The 20,980-nt window shown below is 45.0% G+C and overlaps 1 protein-coding gene across 3 annotated transcripts in view; it reads left to right on the top strand.

The window, feature by feature from the left end:
- PHKA2 (phosphorylase kinase regulatory subunit alpha 2) overlaps positions 1 to 20,980 on the top strand; it is a 212,000-nt gene that overhangs the window by 135,140 nt on the left and 55,880 nt on the right. The window contains exons 26-31 of one of the 3 annotated variants that reach the window (XM_063955723.1): positions 270 to 399; positions 2,500 to 2,601; positions 3,377 to 3,495; positions 6,092 to 6,121; positions 7,909 to 7,959; positions 11,688 to 11,861. In XM_063955723.1, the coding sequence (XP_063811793.1) occupies positions 270 to 399; positions 2,500 to 2,601; positions 3,377 to 3,495; positions 6,092 to 6,121; positions 7,909 to 7,959; positions 11,688 to 11,861 (606 nt within the window). The remainder of the gene's footprint in view (positions 1 to 269; positions 400 to 2,499; positions 2,602 to 3,376; positions 3,496 to 6,091; positions 6,122 to 7,908; positions 7,960 to 11,687; positions 11,862 to 20,980) is intronic. The other 2 variants (XM_063955724.1, XM_063955725.1) reach the window with 2 other exon arrangements.

Genomic DNA, 20,980 nt, shown 5'->3' with positions numbered 1-20,980 from the left:
CTTTTTTGCAGAAAGCAAATCCTTCCTTCTTTTTTTCACTTTAACTTCAAAAGTGAATATACATTTGTTTATATCATTAAAAAGATAATGTAGAATGACAAAATGGCAAATTCTTAGTGACCTGTGTCAAAAAAAACACCCAAATATTGTGTAAATTTGGTCATCCAAGATGTGATTTTCATTGGTCCAGACTACAGACTAGTGAAAATGATTTTGATATATTTAATTACCCAAAAAAGAATGAAATGTCTGTATGTTTCCCCTTCTAGGAAATAATGATATATCTAGCAATGTACGTCCGGTCTCAGCCCAGTCTCTTCGCGGAGATGCTCAGGCTCCGCATTGGTCTCATCATCCAGGTGATGGCTACTGAGCTCGCCAGGAGCTTAAACTGCTCAGGTTAATTTTAGACCTTGATCCTTCAATGTACTTGAATCCGGTTTATATATATAATGATGTTTGCCAGCTATGCATGCTGTACTGTACATGTCTTTAGATACCAATGGAACTCACAATAAAAGATCAAACAACAACTCTAAACTAATTTCAAGAACAGTAATTTTGAAAAAATAAGGATCGGGCCACACATAGCGGCCAAGCAGATCCCGCTGAACTGGACCCGCTTGCCCGGTAGGGGGGTTTTGTGTGCACATGGATCCTGTTCTGCAGGATGCCACAGAATAGGATCTGGCCAGTGACACATGGGATTTCAATAGAACACAGTGCGGCCCTGCGGCCCATTGAAATGTATGTGTTCATATTGAAACCCCGCCGTCCTGTCATCCGGCCCAACCACAGTATGCTGCTGTTGGATCCGGCGGCGGGACTGCCGCATATGTGTGGGTGTCTGCATAGGCGCCCATGTGCAGTCTCCTTTCTGCCAAGTGGGTCCCGTTCATTGGCACCCGCTTGGCCACTATGTGTGGCCCTAGCCTAAGGGTGTGGTATATTTTGTCGACATTCATGCTCGACATGTGGACATATATGAAATGCTGACATGAATAGAATATCGACAAAATGCCCTTGGTTGTCTAGTGGTAACTTATCTGGTAGGTCAGTCCCATGCCTCCAGCAGTGTCTTACATGACCATCAATGATGTCAGGATAACTTTCAGCAGATGCTGCTGCATTTCTGGCAGTAAGTATGGCTAACCTCTAAGGCTGGGTACACAGTTAAAAGATTTATCTGCCGTGGTACTGACAGAGAGGCTCATTATGTAAGTTATACACACTTACCAATTGGCTGCTTGTGATGTCTGGACAGATGTCACAACTGGGTGGGCATTTAAATTTGCCCGTCAAGCTGTGATGTCAGTGTTGGCGGTTACTGCAGCCGGTGTACGACGTTGTTCACAGACTTATTGGGTGTACACACCCACCGATCCATTCTCAATATATCTTTCCTTGATATGACAAACGATATATATCGACCAGTGTGTACCCAGCTTAACTCTAACCCTTAAATCTCCCCCTAGTGCCTAATCCTAGCCTCCCCTCCTGCAGCCTAACCCTCCCCCTAATGCATAACCCTACCTTCCCTTCCTGTAGCATAACCCTAATCCTCCACTCTTGGTTCATACAGAATGTTGACATTTCACATGTTGATAGTGTGAACATGTTGACATTCTGCAGATGCCGACATGTTAATTTCTACAATGTCAACATCATAGCTGTCGCCATTCTGAATATCGACTTTGTAAGTGTTGACACTATGACTTCCTTCTTGCAACATGCCAGCTAATAGCGTAGAATTTAGAAATACTTCCATATATAACAGTATTGTGTAACCATTGCCCATTTATTCTACAGTATCTTAAAAATGTTTTTTTTTGTTTCAAAATATTTGAATTTGATATAAATATGTAAATATAAACTAGGTGATTTAGCTGTAACCTGGCCCATTTTATCTCTTCCCCCGGCACGTGCCATAGCAGAATTGGCAGCATTGTAGCCTTATGTAAAGGTGCAACATACAGTACGTTGGATTATCACAAAGGCTCTGTTGTGAATAATGTTGAAATTAGACAGGTATTCCCATTTGGAGCCAAAAGGCAGTAACCTAGAAATCCTTTTTTAAATCTGAAATATTACTCCTAGATTTGATACCCTGAATTTGATAACCACCATTTTACTTAGGCTCAATGGGAGAACCCAGAGGTAGGAAGTAAGTGTGTGTGTGTGTGTGTGTGTGTGTGTGTGTGTGTGTGTGTGTGTGTGTGTGTGTGTGTGTGTGTGTGTGTGTGTGTGTGTGTGTGTGTGTGTGTCTGTCTTTGGGAGGGGGTTGGCACAGTGAATCATATCATCTCAGTAGGGAGCTCGGCCACAGTCCTAGTAAAGTGGGTGGATCCAGGAAGTTGGTCTACTCACTCCGGGAAACCCCACTGAAATTCTGGCGATGTCTACCAGATATTCCAAGAGAATAGGCAACTATGATTTATAGCAGTAGGGCGTCCGTTTACTTCTCCACATCCTCTGAACCTGATGTGAATCTCTTTTCAGGCGAAGAAGCCTCTGAAAGTTTGATGAGTCTCAGTCCTTTTGACATGAAGAATCTTCTTCATCATATTCTTAGTGGGAAAGAGTTTGGCGTGGAACGCAGTTGTAAGTGATCAATACACTTTAGAATACGAGCGTATACCACAATATCACATTTTAGTGTTCTTATAGTTCAAAATTGTTCTTTATTCTTACATGTTGTTCACTAGAGGAACTGTTCTGTACGAGTTGGAGGATTGGATAATTGTAAGAAATATTTGGCTTGGAGTATATCATTCAGACCACCCATGGGGTTATTAAAATCACATGGTTGGCTCTTCTTCATTAGCTTAGCGGAGCAGCATGCTGAATGACAGCTACATATCATTAAAATGAATATAGAGCTTTATTTTCCAAGTAATAAAATGTTGAGTAGCTGTCTTTTTAGTAAGAAATGTGACAAGGTGATTATTGATTGTTTGGGGGAGGCAGTCAGTTGACCGCCTGTCGGGATCCCGGTGGTCAAGATACTGACGCTGGAATCCCGACACCAGCTGAAATACCGGCGGTCGGAGTCCTGACCGCTGGCTGGTTACCCCTCTTGGGTGGTGGTCCATGCCACCACCCGGATGGGAATTGAAACCTGTGCGACTAAAGGACGCCACCGGGCCCGAAGTGTGGCGAGCGCAGCGAGCCCGCAAGGGGACACGCTGTGCTTGCCGCCGGGATCCCAGCTCCCGGCGTCTGTCTCCTGAGCGCCGGGATTCCGACCCCAGGGATCTCGTACTGATCCCTGTTTGGCTATAAAATTTAAATTTCTTGGGTTTGTATCTTTGCTTCTTATCTTTTTTAATACACATTCTACATAAAAAGTGTACAATTGTCCTTTGTTGTTTTTAAGTGCGCCCAATTGAGTCTTCTGCCACCAGTCCAGCTATTTCTATACACGAGATGGGACACACAGGGGCCACTAAGACTGAAAGAACCGGCATTAATAAGCTGCGAAGTGAAATGAAGCAAGTAAGTTTACTGTTGCATCACCTGTTACTCCTTAATAAATGACATACATCAAATATAATATATGCAACCTGCCTTGTGAGTACACCCAGCAATGTAAGTAATACTATTTCACACAGATTTTTACCTGTTAAGATTCTCTTTCAGAGCTGCTTCTATCAGTTTCCATTACAAAGTCTGTGGTGTTTGTTTAAATTCTAATGTGGTAGATAGCAGTAACTGAGATCCTGGTTCAGAGGTGGCTGCAACTCCAATATTTTAGCAAATGGAAAATGTTTCTTCTACCTGCATGCGTCTGAGTCGCACTGCACATGTGCCAAGATGGTCTTGCGACAACGTTCGTAGTGTGGCTTAGCACGCAGAGTGATTGACAGACAACGACCATTTGGGGGCGGTAACGGGAGTGGCAAAGAAAACGCAATCGTGTCGCAACCATTTCAGGGGCATGTCACAGCCAGCGATGGCATCTATGGACGCAGTTTCATTGGTCCCTGAATGACAGGCTGCTGGTGTTTCAGGTCGGGGAGGAATATATACTTCCATGGTTGGTTGTCACTTGCTGCCATTGGGTGTGGATTAAAAGATCGACAGTGTTTAGTCAATAGATCGAGACCAGATGGTTGACCATCAAAAGGTTGGCAGTGGTCGAAATAAGCTTAGGTCGGCAGGGTCAAAAGGTTGACATACAAATGGTTGACACAGAAAAGGTCAGCACGTGTTTGTGTTTTTGCTTTTTAATCCTTACTCAAAACCTAAACCTCCCCCTGGTGCATCACCCTGACCGTCTCTTCTAGCAACCTTGTCCTCCACCAAGTGCCTAACCTTAACCGTCCCCTCTGGCAGCTTAATCCTCCCGCAAGTGCCTAACCCTCACCCAACCACTAACCCGTAAAATCGTGTTTTATGTGCCGACCATTTAAACCTGTTGACCTTTTGACCCTGTCGACCTATGTCCACGTAGACCATTTAACTGTCGGCCTTTTGATCCTGTCGACTTATTGTCTGTTGACCATCTGGTGTTGACCTATTACCTATCTATTTACTGTCTGTCTACCATCTGGAAACCACTCCCATCCATTACCAGATTTTCATTCAAGCTAGCCATCTAGGTGATTGGTTGGACAGATATTATTAAAGTCAGCATAAATGTAGATACAGGGAGTCCAACTAATAATTTTTAATACTTTCATATTCTTGCTAATGGGCAACTGTCCTCTTGGGTCACAGCTCCCTTGCATTGTGAGCGCTTGAGATGAATAAAGGGGGTCATTCCGACCTGATCGCTCGCTATCTATTTTTTGCAGCGCTGCGATCAGATAGTCGCCGCCTATGGGGAAGTGTATTTTCGCTTTGCAAGTGTGCGAACGCTTGTGCAGCCAAGCGGTACAAAAACGTTTTGTGCAGTTTCTGAGTAGGTCTGAACCCGTATGACGCTTGCGCATTGCAGTGCATACACATGGGCAGTTTTGCCGAGTTTTGACCTGATCGCAGCGCTGCAAAAAATAGCTAGATCAGGTCGGAATGACCCCCAAAGACAGCCGCTCTGAACTGGTTACAGAACAATATGCTTAAGGACTCCCACACAGAGTATATAGGGGGCACACAGTATTTCTGTACTATTTAGGAACCATAGGAGAATTATTTAGCAGCTTTTACACTTTTTCACAGGTCCTCTCTACATATCAAGGTGTAGCTTTATATTGAAGTCCATGCACAGGGGCAGAACAGTGCACTCCTGACCCCTAAGGGGTGGCAACTTTATGATGAAGTCCATGCTCAGGGACAGAACAGTGAATCGCTGTTTCCTACAGAAAAATGCCATTTACCGAGCGATGCCATTTTCTTGTATTCGACTCTCAAAAGGGTAAATGGTCTTTAGGTCGACACTCATTAGGTCGACCACTATTAGTCGACATGGTCACTAGGTTGACATGGAAAAGGTCTACATGGAAAAGGTCGACAGTTTTTCACTTTTTTTCCTTCATTTTTTGAACTTTTTCATACTTTCGATCCACGTGTACTATGATTGGGAATAGTAACCTGTGCTGAGCGCAGCGGTAGTGGAGTGAGGCACCTTGCATGAAGCATGGCATGCGAAGCGAGCCATGCAAGGAGACACTGTACACTAATTGGGGTTCCCCGTCACTTTACGAAGTAAATGACACCAATTTTTTTTTTTAAACTCATGTCGACTCTTAGTTTTTTCCACGTCTACCTTGTCCAAGTCCACCTAATGACCATGTCAACCTATTTCAGGTGTCAACCTAGTCACTGTCGACCTAATGACTGTCGACCTAGTTACTGTCGACCCTATGATCAACACCCCTCAAAAGAGCAGAGCATGCATAATTCGGAGCATTCGACAAGGACACATCTGACGCTTGTTCTAAAGATATTTGCTCTTTTGAGAGTAGAGTGGGGTCCTCAGAGGTTAGGTATTGCTGGGCCTTTCGTCACATTCAGACCTGGACAATGCACCCTCTATGATTCTGCCCCTGTCTAGTCATCCTCTTTAAATTACACAGTTCTTCAGTGATGTCTTCTTATTTGCTTTATTTTGCTTTCTTGGAATCACCATATCATTTATTTCTGGTTTCAGATGTATAGGAGATTTAGTGCAGAGGATCAGGTGAATAACGACTTGGATTTCATCTATTTCAGTCTGTTTAACACTTTTTAGTGCTGCGTCACCAATTTAAAAATATAAGTTTCTGTAAATAATCCCAGCTGTATTAAGGCAGTTGTCATTCACAGCTTGTATTTGTAAATACATTGTTTACATTTACCAATTATAAATCAGAATCTTAATGATATTTTAATATTTTTATCATTTTGAATATGCACTAACATACTCCATACCTGGGGACTTAACAGTTTTCTGCAATCGTCTAGCTTTTAGCTTCATGGCTTCCCAGCTACAGTATAATTATTTCTTTCTGACTACAGTACCTCTCTGCAGATTGTTGGTTTGCATGTTTGTGGCCTGCGTTTATCTGCAAACAGAAGGATTTTCCTATAAATGCTTATGGTCCACCCAATTTGATAATCACAAAAAATTATGAACTTATTACATAACCTTTGTACTCACTACCTTTTCTGCTGGACTTAATAGCTGTATCATTCAAGATAAATACTGTTTAGATCTTTTTTTTTATAAACTGCTAGTTGCTGTGATTTCACTTTACACAATGATCATGTAGCTACCAGGAAACACAACTCCGTAAATTGTAATTGTAACTACTACAAAGATATAAAAATCTCCCAGGAATTTTGGCTCTATTCTGAGGCACATCCAAATGGAGGAAGCACCTCAGGTTTATTACTAACGTTATAATGATCTAATTAATGTTGGACAAGGTCTAAGACATTCTATTTTGTGGAATAATAATCTGTTTTGTCCTAATTATGTAGTTTAGGTGGAAATCATATCCATGAAATATCCTATTTTTGGCCATATTTGTACATATATACCTTGTGATGCATAGGGGTATATTCAATTAGGGTCGGATTCATTCCAAGATGCATTTGTCGGAATGGATCCGATGAGGGCTATTCAAAGCCCATCTCAATTCGACTTTCAAAAAGTCAAATTGAGATGAGGGACCGGAGAGGCGGAAGAGCCGCGGGCAGACGGGGGACAGCCGCGGGCAGACGGGGGACAGCAGCGCTGCAGGAGGATGTGGCACAGCCGCCAGACCTCACGGCAGCGTCCACCCATCTCCAGCAAGCGGGACCTCACTTGCTGGAGCCGGGTGGACGCTGCCGTGAGCGGCGGCTATGACACATCCTCCTGCAGCGCTGTGCTGTAGTGCTGCTGTCCCCCGTCTGCCCGCGTCTCTCCCCCCTCTCCTCCTCTCAGGTCCCTCATCTCAGTTCAACTTTTTTTTAAGTCATACTGAGATGGTCGGAAACGGGGCCAAAATCTGTTGAATTTGGCCCCGTTTCCCTCAGAAGCACGTGAATCGGCAGCTATACCGCCAATTCACGTACTATTCGACAAGTCGAATTCCCCGACTTGCCGTATAAAAATGCTTGCGACTGAATAGGTCGGAAAGCCTTCCGACCTGAAAAAGTCGAAAACTGCCGTCTTTTCGATAAGACAGCAGTTTCGACCTTAATTGAATATACCCCATAGTGTTTTCCCCAGTAATGGATGATTATCAAATATAAAACGCCTCTGTGTGTTTTTCAGGTGCTACAGTAGATGGTCAGTCGCTGAGCTGAATAATCTTTGATGGACCAGTTATATATAATAATGTCATGACAGAAATGTCTGTTCATTGTTTTTGCTAACATATAACTGTTTTACTAACGCTTTCAGCTACCTGCAATCCTTTTCTTTCTATGTGCATGGGATCTATTGCATGTCTAGTAGGATTCTCATTTACACACTTTATTTTCTATGTTCTCCTGTAGTTCTTGTTTGGCCATTCTGTAAGCAGCAGTATCCACTCATCAAGGTCTACGGTAAACCCATCATTTGTGTCCTTGTGCTTTTCTGTCACAGCTCCTCCTATACCATCCTGTGTTCTTCATTCCCCTGTGCTGTTGTAAGGAAACTTACCTTATAAACATATTGTCATTATTTACATGTGCCTTTTTTTTTTTTAGAACAAGCTGTTTTCTCCTCATGTGCCTGTACATATTTCTCCCACAATGCATTGCATTCTTTCAATTCTTTCACATTATGACAACAGTTACCATTGGCTAGTATTTTCTAATTCACTAAAGAGTAAAAAAAATATGCAGGTTGTTAGAGTCTGTTTATTTATTTATTTATTTATTTATTAAATTAGTAAGCGTCCAATCAATAGCAGCATCTTCATTACTACATAAACTAATGATAGCAATACTTTACAAAAAAATAATACTTTGCAACAAAGCTACAGGGAGTATTGATCTAAATTTCATATTTGGGTAGTGATTATATCGACAGTCAAAATATTGACATGGTCGGTATGTTTAGGTTTACAAGTTTAGGGTTAGGGTTAGAATGAGGGTAATGATGAGGCTGCAGTTAGGGTTGGGCTGCCATTAGGGTTAGGGTCTATATTCTGTAGAAATGTTATATTGACATTCCGATTGGTGATATGCTTATTATCGACATTATGACCATTTCAATGTTGTACATTCTGAATGTCGACGTAACATACCATACCATGGAAGATATTTTGGAGCCGAAAGCATTATCCAGCTGAAGTCGACCCCGCACATCATCTAGTTGGCGCCTCTATCCCCTTGGAAGAAGCGCCCTTCTCACTAATGTTGTGCTCTCCCACGCCCACTAATTCTTAACTTCTTATCTTAGTGGGCAGGAGGTGAGGGGTGGCAGCAGCAAATCCAGCTTCACAGGTAAGAAACTGCTGACTGCTTCTCCTCTATGTCAGTGACAGGTACTCCAACTGTAGAAACACTGGATGGGTCACATTAAATCACTCTTGTGTGTGTAGGCACCCTCTAACCAGTGGGGTTTGATTCAATGGTAATGTTATCCCATTACTATAAGAGATAACTGGGTTCTCTGTTTTCCATTGTATTGTATTCAGAATTGTGAGAGGTGATTCACACAATCTGTCCCATATTTATTATTATTTGTCTGAGCATTTTCTGTTTCTATAATGATTTTTGAAAAAGTCTTAGATGCTTTTATATTGTCATACTGAGCATGTGAGGGATCATCAAGCTAAAGCATTGATTTTCCCTGCCAAATAGAAGAGTCTTATCTATTTAAAATATATATATGATGTTGCAGTATGTCATCATCATCTGAGATGTCAAGGGAAATGTGGTGTTAGCATTTAGAGAGGTGTGATGCTCTTGGGCAATATCAAGTGGCAAAAGTCTGCCCCCATATTTAACAATTTGAAACACCTGATGGTGGAAATCAATTTGGCTTACACAACCTTACTGGATTCTGGTAGGTTTGGTGCCCTATGTATAGATGCAAGCCTACCATTGGCTGCAGGGGAGGCCAGTAGAGGTGACTGAAATATGAAATATATTAGCCAAGTCTTCTGCCTTCAGCTCAGATAGACAAATATAACTGCCCAGCTCATCAGTCCCTGCCAGTGTGGGATCCAGGGGGAGGGTGATCCCTTCCTTGATAACACTTCTCTCCTGGCCACTACCCCTGACAGCTATAGCAGCGCTGCAGAGCACCAGTGTGCGGCACATCAGGGCAGAGAAAGAACAGAGACTGTTGGGATGGGGGACCCCTCCATCCCCCTCCTCTTGTATTCAACACTGGTCCTTGCACCCATGTGTTTTAAGAATACCACTTATTGGTTAGTTGGACACTGAGAGGTTGGAAACTCTGGGTCTGAGTCACATGGAATTTATGCAATTCCAGACACCCACTGCAAATGGACTATGAACAGGATGCTGACGCAAGTATTCAGAGTCGCACCCATCTATGCAATCGCACCACTCCACTCTTCAGATCATGTTTGATGTCTATCATCGGCACTTACACCCAATCCATGCTAGGTTCAGGTGGTCCATCTGAACATGCACTAACTGGAATAATAAGTAACTCTGTCTTCTTATCTACTTCACAACCCATCACACAGTAAACTGTTCTCTTTTGTGGGTTCTCATTGTTGCCACCGATTACTCACCCAAAAGCACCCAGTCAGCGGCAGCAGAAACAAGGCAGAGATGACTACGGAATAAATATTAAGGTCTCAAAGATGTGTGTGCGGCCTATGGCACAAGCTAACAATCATTTGATGTGGCCTCATTTGGTGATGTCCTCAGTATCAGGCCCTATATTTCTAGATCATGAAGAGTTTATGGTGCTGTAATAATGTAAACAAGTTTGAATGAATTGATATTAGCCCCAGCTGCAGTCTTCAGTTTTCAAAATACTTCTTTCATAAAAAGAGGAGGGAGCCCCTGTGTGGGCCCCCTCCTGTCTGGCAGTGGCCTAAGCGTTGTATACTCTGGCTTTGTGCTAGAGTCTACTATGCATGCGCTGATCTTCGGGAACATGGTGCCTGTGCTTTATTCCTGAGGACATATATACTGCGTATGCGCAAATCACCAGGAAAATGGCCGCCACACCATCTTCCCTGTGATTTATGTCTACAGCAGTGGTCGCTGCGAGACCCCGGAGGGGTAAGTATAATTATATGGGAGCGGTGTAGACCCATGGACCCCAATATAGATACTCTCCCAGATTGTGGTGCGTGACAGGTTCAGTACCGAAACTGGTGGTGCTAGATCTTTTTGTTTAATATTTCATATCCTGATGAATATTTTTATAAACCTGATTTTTATGTCATTAGCCATATAAACGTCCCCCTTCATATGGGAGTGTGCTAAACAGACGGAATAGTCACGTGATCATCTCATTTGGAATTGAATACAGTTTTATTCTATAAAACATTACTTTCCCTTGCTTGGCATAGAAAAACTACTGTATAAGTAGGATAAATCTGGAGTTGTATTCAGACAAGGCTAAACATGAATAAAGAGAATGAAAATGGAAATTTATTGGCAGTACACAAACATCAAACAGCCAGATGCATCTTTGAGGTTTAGCCTTCCTTTCATGTTCCTGTACATATATACTTAGAGGCTGTATCGTTCTCTTTTCAGTACCTTTATTTATTAATTTATTTATTGCTTATTTTTATTTTTTCATACATGTTTGCTTTATGTTTGCACAAATATTTCCTAGTATTTTAAGATATCAGTAAAAACATTTTTTTTTAAAGAGTGTATATTTACGTACTGACTGTGGACCATTGACTTCCATGTTAATTAAAAAAAAAAAACAGTTTTAAAATAGTAGCATTTATCAATCAACACTATTAAGTATATCTGAGTGTATAGGTTTTTCCCAAATAAATTAATATATACTGAAGTTTCAACGCTGAGTTGGTTTATTAAAAATAGCTGGTATTAAATTAAGAATTTTCACAACCTGGCAGGACCTGATGGGCAATATTGTTCCTCAACAGTTTCAGAGGTACAATTTGCATATTTCCTTAATACAGTGGAACATAATAAACTGCTGGAAAATTAGAGTTTAATCTTCTTATTCTTCTTATTATTCTCTTTTTGGCTTACAGAAAATAATTACTCACACCGCTGTTTCCTGAACTACTAATCCTGGACATGTATGCTAATCCCGAGTTATGGAGAATAAGGCTACGTGTATTTGCTCATTAGGTTTTCATGTTTCATTACAGAGATGCAGTAGTCCATCATCTCCAACAGGGACAATGTCTCCAGTAGCGTCCTGTGGACCCCAACTTGTTTTGGATGATCACCAAGGCCAGTGGCTAAGAAGAAGAAGACTTGATGGAGCTATCAACCGGGTGCCTGTGGGGTTCTACCAGAAAGTCTGGTCTCTTCTACAGAAAGTGAGTCATTAAAATGTACAATACCTTGCTGTACATCTTTATTAACATTTTTGTGTATATATATATCCCCTTGAAGAAGTCCACATCTTGACGGACGAAACGCGTTGGGACTGTTTGCTGCTGAAACTCCCCTTGATGGACAGATAAGCGTTTGAACTTTTTTATCCTGTACGCATAACCTTTGGCTATCTTGTGTCCCTGGGATAGTTTGTTGCTGACCTCCCTATTCCCATAATGGACAGATAAGCTTTTATGATTTTAAATCTTGTACGTGTGTTGTCTAGCCGTTTTTTATGTGATTGTTCATTAAATCTGTATTTTATGTTGTGAAGTTACAGATTACATTTTATTGGGAATAAGCCAGTTCCCTAAGCTCGTGCCCTATATTGCGAATGGCATTATTTTAATTCATGAACGATACACACTATGTTTTGCTGTTTCTTCTTTTTACATGTTAATCCTAAAATGATGAACATCGACTGGAAGTTCTTACTTACCAGATAAGTGCCCAAGGCCATATTAATTTTTAACCCACCTGAGTATTTCCGTTATAATTGTCACTACACTCATTAGCGCTTATTTTCTCCACTACCTATATATATATATATATATATATATATATATATATATATATATATATATATAAACAAACACGCAGTCCGGCACTCAAAAACTATTAAAGTATTACTCCGGTGTCCTAGTCCAATATGGGTTGACCACCAATGTAGAAGATTTGCAGGGAGGACGGCTCTCAGAGGATTTTTCAGCATAAGGTAATGTGTTCAAACAGGTGCACACTGAGTGCAACTGTTTGAATACATTTCTTTATGCTGAAAAATCCTATGAGTGCCGTCCTCCCTGTGAATCTTTATATCTCTCTCTCTCTCTCTCTCTTTCTCTCTCTCTCTATATATATATATATATATATATTGATAGATAGATAGATAGATAGATAGATAGATAGCAGTGGCGTGCGGTGAGTTCAGGGGCTGGTGAGGCACTGCAGTTATAATGTCCTCCAAGTCCCGCCAATTACTCCTATCACCGCTGAGCCAATGCCTGGTACTGCCACCGCCTCCGCCAATGGCCTACAAAATCGCCGCCATCAACCGCCCGGTCCTCATCTCAGTCCAATTCCGCCAGCGCGTCCCACTAAAAGGGCATTCGGGAATCCGGCTGTCTGTATTTTGATGCCGGGCTTGTGGCTCCTTCAGGATTCCGGCGTCAGTATATCGACTGTTCATCTGGAACTTTACTGTATCCTGTGCAGAGTAGGGGGGCAAGCAGGAAGTAATATAAGGGGCGGCAGGATGGGAGTAGTGGTGGGAAGAAATGGGCAGGATGGGAGTAGTGGTGGGGAGAAGTGGGCAGGATGGGAGTAGCGGTGGGGAGAAGTGGGCAGGATGCCTAAACCTGACCCCCCCTGCGGCAGGACGCACCGGCGCGTCCCAATAAAAGGGCATTCGGGAATCCGGCTGTCTGTATTTTGACGCCGGGCTTGTGGCTCCTTCAGGATTCCGGCGTCAGTATATCGACTGTTCATCTGGAACTTTACTGTATCCTGTGCAGAGTAGGGGCCAAGCAGGAAGTAATAGAAGGGGTGGTAGGATGGGAGTAGTGGTGGGAAGAAGTGGGCAGGATGGGAGTAGCGGTGGGGAGAAGTGGGCAGGATGGGAGTAGCGGTGGGAAGAAGTGGACAGGATGGGAGTAGCGGTGGGAAGAAGTGGGCAGGATGGGAGTAGCGGTGGGAAGAAGTGGGCAGGATGGGAGTAGCGGTGGGAAGAAGTGGGCAGGATGGGAGTAGCGGTGGGAAGAAGTGGGCAGGATGGGAGTAGTGGTGGGAAGAAGTGGGCAGGATGGGAGTAGCGGTGGGAAGAAGTGGGCAGGATGGGAGTAGCGGTGGGAAGAAGTGGGCAGGATGGGAGTAGCCGTGGGGAGAAGTGGGCAGGATGGGAGTAGCCGTGGGGAGAAGTGGGCAGTGTCACAACTGAGGGCCTGAGCTGACGGGAGGCAGCCTCAGTTGTAGGGGCTGAGATGTACCGGAACCTGGGAGGTTGTATCAGACCCCTGGACATGTAAGTAACATGAATAATAACTGCCCGAAGGCGTGACCACGACAACTTGGATAAAAGTCAATGATGTTTATTATGACAACTCCGCAACACAGCAGCAGTAAAAGAAAACGTAAAAGTCAGCAAAGAATAAATACAGTTCCTGGGTACTACAGGATGGCAGGAGCCACAGGGCACTGGTAGTGTGAGATAGTTCTTATGATCTTCTAGATGCAAAGTCCTTACCAGGCCCGACTGTAGCAATGGAGATAACCCAGGATTGTGCCAGCTGGTGTTCCAGGAAAAGCTGGGTTGCTGAAGATAAAACAGCTGCTGTGGATACTGGCTGGAACCAGACTGTTGTTAGCACGGAGTGGATACTGGCTGGAACCAGTTAAATAATAAATGAACTTGGGAACGATGAAATATGAACTGAAATGTAGAACTTGAGAGCGGAGAAATAATAATACCGGTGGAGAGTGGTAAAGTGTAGAAAGGACACCGGCCCTTTAAGGGAAGCTGTACTCTGCTGGAAGCTGAGCTGGAAGCAGGTAATGTTGTAGCTGGAAACAGATGAATCCACAATGGATTGGAGAGTCAGGCTACACCGCAGGTGGAATGCTGGTGCGGGTCTCTATGGTGGAAGTCTTGAGACAGGAGCTGGAACCTGGAAGACAATCACAGGAGAGAGACAAACAGGAACTAGGTTTGACAACCAAAGCACTGACGCCTTCCTTGCTCAGGCACAGTGTATTTATACCTGCAGCAAGGAAGGGATTGGCTAGGCAATTATGCAGATTATCAATACTGAGAACAGATTGGTGGAAATGATCAGCTGACAGAATCCAAGATGGCTGCGCCCATGCAGACACTTGGAGGGAAGTTTGGTTTGTAATCCATGTGGTAATGAAAACAGTAATGGCGGCGCCGGCCACCGGAGACAGGAGGCGCCAGGCTGACAGATGCACATCCAACCACGCGGACACAGCGGAGGCCGCGGCTGACGTAATCGCCACTCAGACACTCTGCATGCAGAAGTTCAGGGACGGCGGCGGAGGCCGCGGGAGACGCCATGCCAGGTGTAATATGGCGTTTACTGTGACAGCGTCCCAGAGTGACAGGAGAGGATACAGGAATGTACACATCAGGATAACAGATGGGATCCGGTCCTGGAGCGCTGAGCCAGCCTTAGGAGGCATCTGATGGGTAAGAAATGGCGTCCAGATACCCGGATCGTGACAGCACCCCCCCCTTTAGGAGTGGCCCCAGGACACTTCTTTGTCTTTTGAGGAAACTTGGAATGGAATCTCCGGACCAAGGCAGGAGCATGGACATCAGAAGCATTGGTCCATGAACGTTCCTCAGGACCATAACCCTTCCAGTCAATAAGATATTGTAGTTGACCGTAACGGTGACGTGAGTCCAGGATCTTGGCCACTTCATACTCAACGCCTCGTTGAGTTTGGACTTTCGGAGTTGGAGGAAGTGAGGAATGAAACCGATTCAAGATCAGCGGTTTCAACAGGGAAACATGGAATGTCCTGGGTATTTTTAAGAAGGGAGGCAACTGGAGTCTGTAAGCAACAGGATTGATGACTTGTTCAATCTTGAAAGGACCGATATAGCGAGGTGCAAACTTCATACTGGGAACTCTTAACCTCAAATTCTTCGTGGATAACCATACCCGATCACCCACCTTGAGAGCAGGAACTGCTCGACGCTTCTTATCCGCAAACTTCTTGTACCTGAACGATGCCTTGAGCAGAGCTGATCGTACGCTCTTCCAGATATTGGCAAACTGATGCAAGGTGATATCCACTGCGGGAACAGAAGTTGCTGGAAGCGGTTGGAACTCAGGGACTTTAGGGTGGAATCCAAAGTTAGTGAAGAATGGTGTTGAAGCAGATGAAGAATGATACTGGTTGTTATGACAGAACTCGGCCCAGGGAAGTAATTGAACCCAGTCATCTTGAGAGGAGGACACATAGATGCGGAGGAAGGCCTCCAAGTCCTGATTCACCCTCTCGGTTTGACCATTGGTCTGAGGATGGTAAGCCGTGGAAAACTTTAGCTTGACTTGAAGGACTTGACATAAACTTCGCCAGAATTTGGCTGTGAATTGAACTCCTCGATCTGAGATAATTTCTTCAGGAAGACCGTGGAGTCGGAAGATCTCTTGTATGAATACTTGAGCCAACTTGGAAGCTGACGGAAGACCGGTGAGAGGAATGAAGTGTGCCATCTTGGTGAACCGGTCAACTACCACCCAGATGGTATTGAACTTGTTGCACATGGGTAAATCTGTAATAAAATCCATCGACAAATGGGTCCAAGGTCGACGGGGAACAGATAGTGGAACCAGTTGCCCCGCAGGCGACTGGCGGGATACCTTATGTTGAGCACACTTTGGGCAAGACGCAATAAACTCCAAGACGTCCTTTTTCAGAGTTGGCCACCAATAGGACCTAGAGATAAACTCCAGGGTTTTTTGGATACCTGTATGTCCGGCAAAACGGGAAGCATGGGCCCAATGCATGAGCTTCTTCCTTAGCATCGGTTTCACAAAACTTTTCCCTGATGGGGGCGTAGAGTCCATCCCTACCGTGGAGAATGCCAACGGATTTATAATAGGATGCTTGTCTGAAGACTCTGACTCATTTTCTTGCTCCCATGAGCGGGAAAGGGCATCGGCCTTGCGATTCTGAGAGCCCGGACAGAACTGGAGTTTAAAGTCGAACCTGGAAAAGAAAAGTGCCCATCTGGCCTGACGAGGGTTGAGACATTGTGCGCCTTTCAGATATAAAAGGTTCTTGTGGTCTGTAAGTATGGTGATTGAATGAGAAGCTCCCTCCAACAGATACCTCCACTCTTCTAGAGCGAGCTTGATGGCTAGCAACTCCTGGTCGCCAATGGCATAGTTGCGCTCAGCTGGGGAGAACTTCCGGGAGAAGAAACTGCAAGGGTGTAAATGGCCATCTTTAGCCCTCTGAGATAACACCGCTCCTACTCCAACGGAGGAGGCATCCACCTCTAAGATGAAAGGAGAGTCGATGTCAGGCTGTTTCAGAACAGGCGCAGAGATGAACCTTTGTTTTAAAAGATGAAATGCTTGCATGGCTTCTTCAGACCACTTGGACGGGTTAGCACCCTTCTTAGTGAAAGCAGTAATAGGCGCCACAATGGTGGAAAAGTCTCGTATAAACTTTCGGTAATAGTTGGCGAACCCTAAGAACCTCTGGACCCCTTTGAGGGTTAAGGGTACCGGCCAATTTTGGATTGCTTGTAGTTTCTCAGGATCCATCTCTAGTCCGGAACCGGACACAATGTACCCTAGAAACGGAATGGACTTGACTTCAAAGACGCATTTTTCTAATTTGCAATAGAGATGATTGACACGGAGACGGGACAGAACCTCTTTAACCCAAAAACGATGTTCCTCTAAATCGTTGGCAAAAATGAGGATATCGTCTAGATAGACCACGACATGACGGTATAGAATGTCTCTGAAGATCTCATTGACAAAATGCTGGAAGACAGCTGGAGCATTGCTCAATCCGAAGGGCATGACGAGGTACTCATAATGTCCGTCACGGGTGTTAAAGGCGGTCTTCCACTCGTCACCCTCACGGATCCGGATGAGATTGTATGCACCTCGCAAGTCCAGCTTTGTAAAGATGGTAGCTCCGCTAACTCTGTCAAAGAGCTCAGTAATCAGGGGTAAAGGATAACGGTTCTTGATGGTAATGTCGTTCAAACCTCTGTAGTCGATGCACGGCCGCAGACCACCATCTTTCTTTTTTACAAAAAAGAAGCCTGCGCCGGCTGGAGAAGAAGAAGGTCGAATGAACCCCTTTGCTAGGTTCTCTTTAATATATTCCTCCATAGAATGCGTCTCAGGCAGAGACAACGGATAAGTTCGGCCTCGAGGTGGAACCTTCCCTGGAACGAGATCAATCGGACAGTCCCATTCTCTATGAGGAGGAAGGATATCAGCAGAAGCTTTACTGAACACATCCGTGAAATCTTGATATGGAGGAGGTGGAACATCAGACGACCTGGGGGAGGAAGAACAGACAGGCAATACTTTAAACAAACATGTCTCAGCACAGGAGGAACCCCATGCCAGGATTTGCGTAGTCGTCCAATCAATTGTAGGATTGTGAAGACGGAGCCATGGAAGGCCCAGGACCACAGGATGTGTGGCTCTTGGAATCACTAAAAAAGAAATAAGTTCGGAATGAAGAACTCCCACTCTCAGACGAACTGGTAGAGTCCTTAAAGAAATAACTACATCAAAAATTTTGCTGCCATCCACGGCAGTTAAAGAAATGGACGAAGAAAGTCTCTCGGTGGGTAGGGACCACCGTTTAACATAGGCTTCGGTAATAAAGTTCCCAGCTGCTCCGGAATCAAGGAGGGCAATGACGTTCCGATAACGTTGAGCAACTTGAAGCGAGACTGGGAGATTACAATCTTGAGGAGATGGAGAGGAGATCATTACTCCTAGCCGGCCCTCTCCTTGGCGAGCTAGGATTTGGAGTTTCCCGGACGTTTGGGACAGGCATTAATGGTGTGAGACGGAGCTGCACAATAGAGACAGAGAAACTCGGAGAGACGTCTTCGGCGCTCAGCAGGAGTTAAACGGGAACGGCCAAGTTGCATGGGCTCATCTTTAGATGGTGACAGTTGACGAGGAGGAGGAGCAGAAGATTTTGGAGCAGATGATCTTCCACGCTCAGTTGCTCTCTCTCTGAAACGTAAATCAACTTTCGTGCAGAGTGAGATTAGCTCATCTAACTTAGAAGGTAAGTCTCTGGTAGCTAACTCATCTTTAATACGCTCAGATAAGCCATGCCAGAATGCAGCATACAGGGCCTCGTCGTTCCATGCCAGTTCGGATGCCAGGATCTGGAACTGTATCAGATATTGTCCTACAGTACGTGACCCCTGGCGTAAACGGAGAATCTCGGATGAAGCTGAGGTTACCCGGCCTGGCTCGTCGAAGATGCGCCTGAATGTTGACACGAAGGCAGTGTAGGAAGATAGTAGGGTGTCGGACCTCTCCCATAACGGTGATGCCCAATCAAGGGCTGAGCCACTGAGAAGAGAAATAATGTAGGCAATTTTTGTACGGTCACTGGGAAAATTGCCAGGTTGTAGCTCAAACTGAATCTCACACTGGTTGAGAAATCCCCTGCAGAATCTTGGAGATCCGTCAAATTTTGCTGGCGTTGGAAGATGAAGACGTGGAGCAGAAATGGGTAAGGAGGGTGGGGTTATAGCTGGAGTCACTGTGGTTGACGCACCAGACGCGCCTGATCCACGGAGAGTTGTCTGAATCCCATCCAGCCGAGTAGAGAGATCCTGGAGACAGCGGATGATGTGGCCCTGTGCAGCCTCCTGATGTTCTAGTCGGGCTGCCAGTTCTTGCATCGGCCTGGCCGCTTGATCCTGGTCTCCGGCTGGATTCATTAGGTCAGTGCTTACTGTCACAACTGAGGGCCTGAGCTGACGGGAGGCAGCCTCAGTTGTAGGGGCTGAGATGTACCGGAACCTGGGAGGTTGTATCAGACCCCTGGACATGTAAGTAACATGAATAATAACTGCCCGAAGGCGTGACCACGACAACTTGGATAAAAGTCAATGATGTTTATTATGACAACTCCGCAACACAGCAGCAGTAAAAGAAAACGTAAAAGTCAGCAAAGAATAAATACAGTTCCTGGGTACTACAGGATGGCAGGAGCCACAGGGCACTGGTAGTGTGAGATAGTTCTTATGATCTTTTAGATGGAAAGTCCTTACCAGGCCCGACTGTAGCAATGGAGATAACCCAGGATTGTGCCAGCTGGTGTTCCAGGAAAAGCTGGGTTGCTGAAGATAAAACAGCTGCTGTGGATACTGGCTGGAACCAGACTGTTGTTAGCACGGAGTGGATACTGGCTGGAACCAGTTAAATAATAAATGAACTTGGGAACGATGAAATATGAACTGAAATGTAGAACTTGAGAGCGGAGAAATAATAATACCGGTGGAGAGTGGTAAAGTGTAGAAAGGACACCGGCCCTTTAAGGGAAGCTGTACTCTGCTGGAAGCTGAGCTGGAAGCAGGTAATGTTGTAGCTGGAAACAGATGAATCCACAATGGATTGGAGAGTCAGGCTACACCGCAGGTGGAATGCTGGTGCGGGTCTCTATGGTGGAAGTCTTGAGACAGGAGCTGGAACCTGGAAGACAATCACAGGAGAGAGACAAACAGGAACTAGGTTTGACAACCAAAGCACTGACGCCTTCCTTGCTCAGGCACAGTGTATTTATACCTGCAGCAAGGAAGGGATTGGCTAGGCAATTATGCAGATTATCAATACTGAGAACAGATTGGTGGAAATGATCAGCTGACAGAATCCAAGATGGCTGCGCCCATGCAGACACTTGGAGGGAAGTTTGGTTTGTAATCCATGTGGTAATGAAAACAGTAATGGCGGCGCCGGCCACCGGAGACAGGAGGCGCCAGGCTGACAGATGCACATCCAACCACGCGGACACAGCGGAGGCCGCGGCTGACGTAATCGCCACTCAGACACTCTGCATGCAGAAGTTCAGGGACGGCGGCGGAGGCCGCGGGAGACGCCATGCCAGGTGTAATATGGCGTTTACTGTGACAGCGTCCCAGAGTGACAGGAGAGGATACAGGAATGTACACATCAGGATAACAGATGGGATCCGGTCCTGGAGCGCTGAGCCAACCTTAGGAGGCATCTGATGGGTAAGAAATGGCGTCCAGATACCCGGATCGTGACAGGCAGGATGGGAGTAGCGGTGGGAAGAAGTGGGCAGGATGGGAGTAGCGGTGGGGAGAAGTGGGCAGGATGGGAGTAGCGGTGGGAAGAAGTGGGCAGGATGGGAGTAGTGGTGGGAAGAAGTGGGCAGGATGGGAGTAGCGGTGGGAAGAAGTGGGCAGGATGGGAGTAGCGGTGGGGAGAAGTGGGCAGGATGGGAGTAGCGGTGGGAAGAAGTGGGCAGGATGGGAGTAGCGGTGGGAAGAAGTGGGCAGGATGAGAGTAGTGGT

This window comes from Pseudophryne corroboree, chromosome 2 (genome assembly GCF_028390025.1).
Source record: "Pseudophryne corroboree isolate aPseCor3 chromosome 2, aPseCor3.hap2, whole genome shotgun sequence".
Taxonomy (NCBI): domain Eukaryota; kingdom Metazoa; phylum Chordata; class Amphibia; order Anura; family Myobatrachidae; genus Pseudophryne; species Pseudophryne corroboree.
The sequence above is the reverse complement of the archived record's forward strand: the minus strand, read 5'-3'. Positions and strand labels throughout refer to the sequence as shown.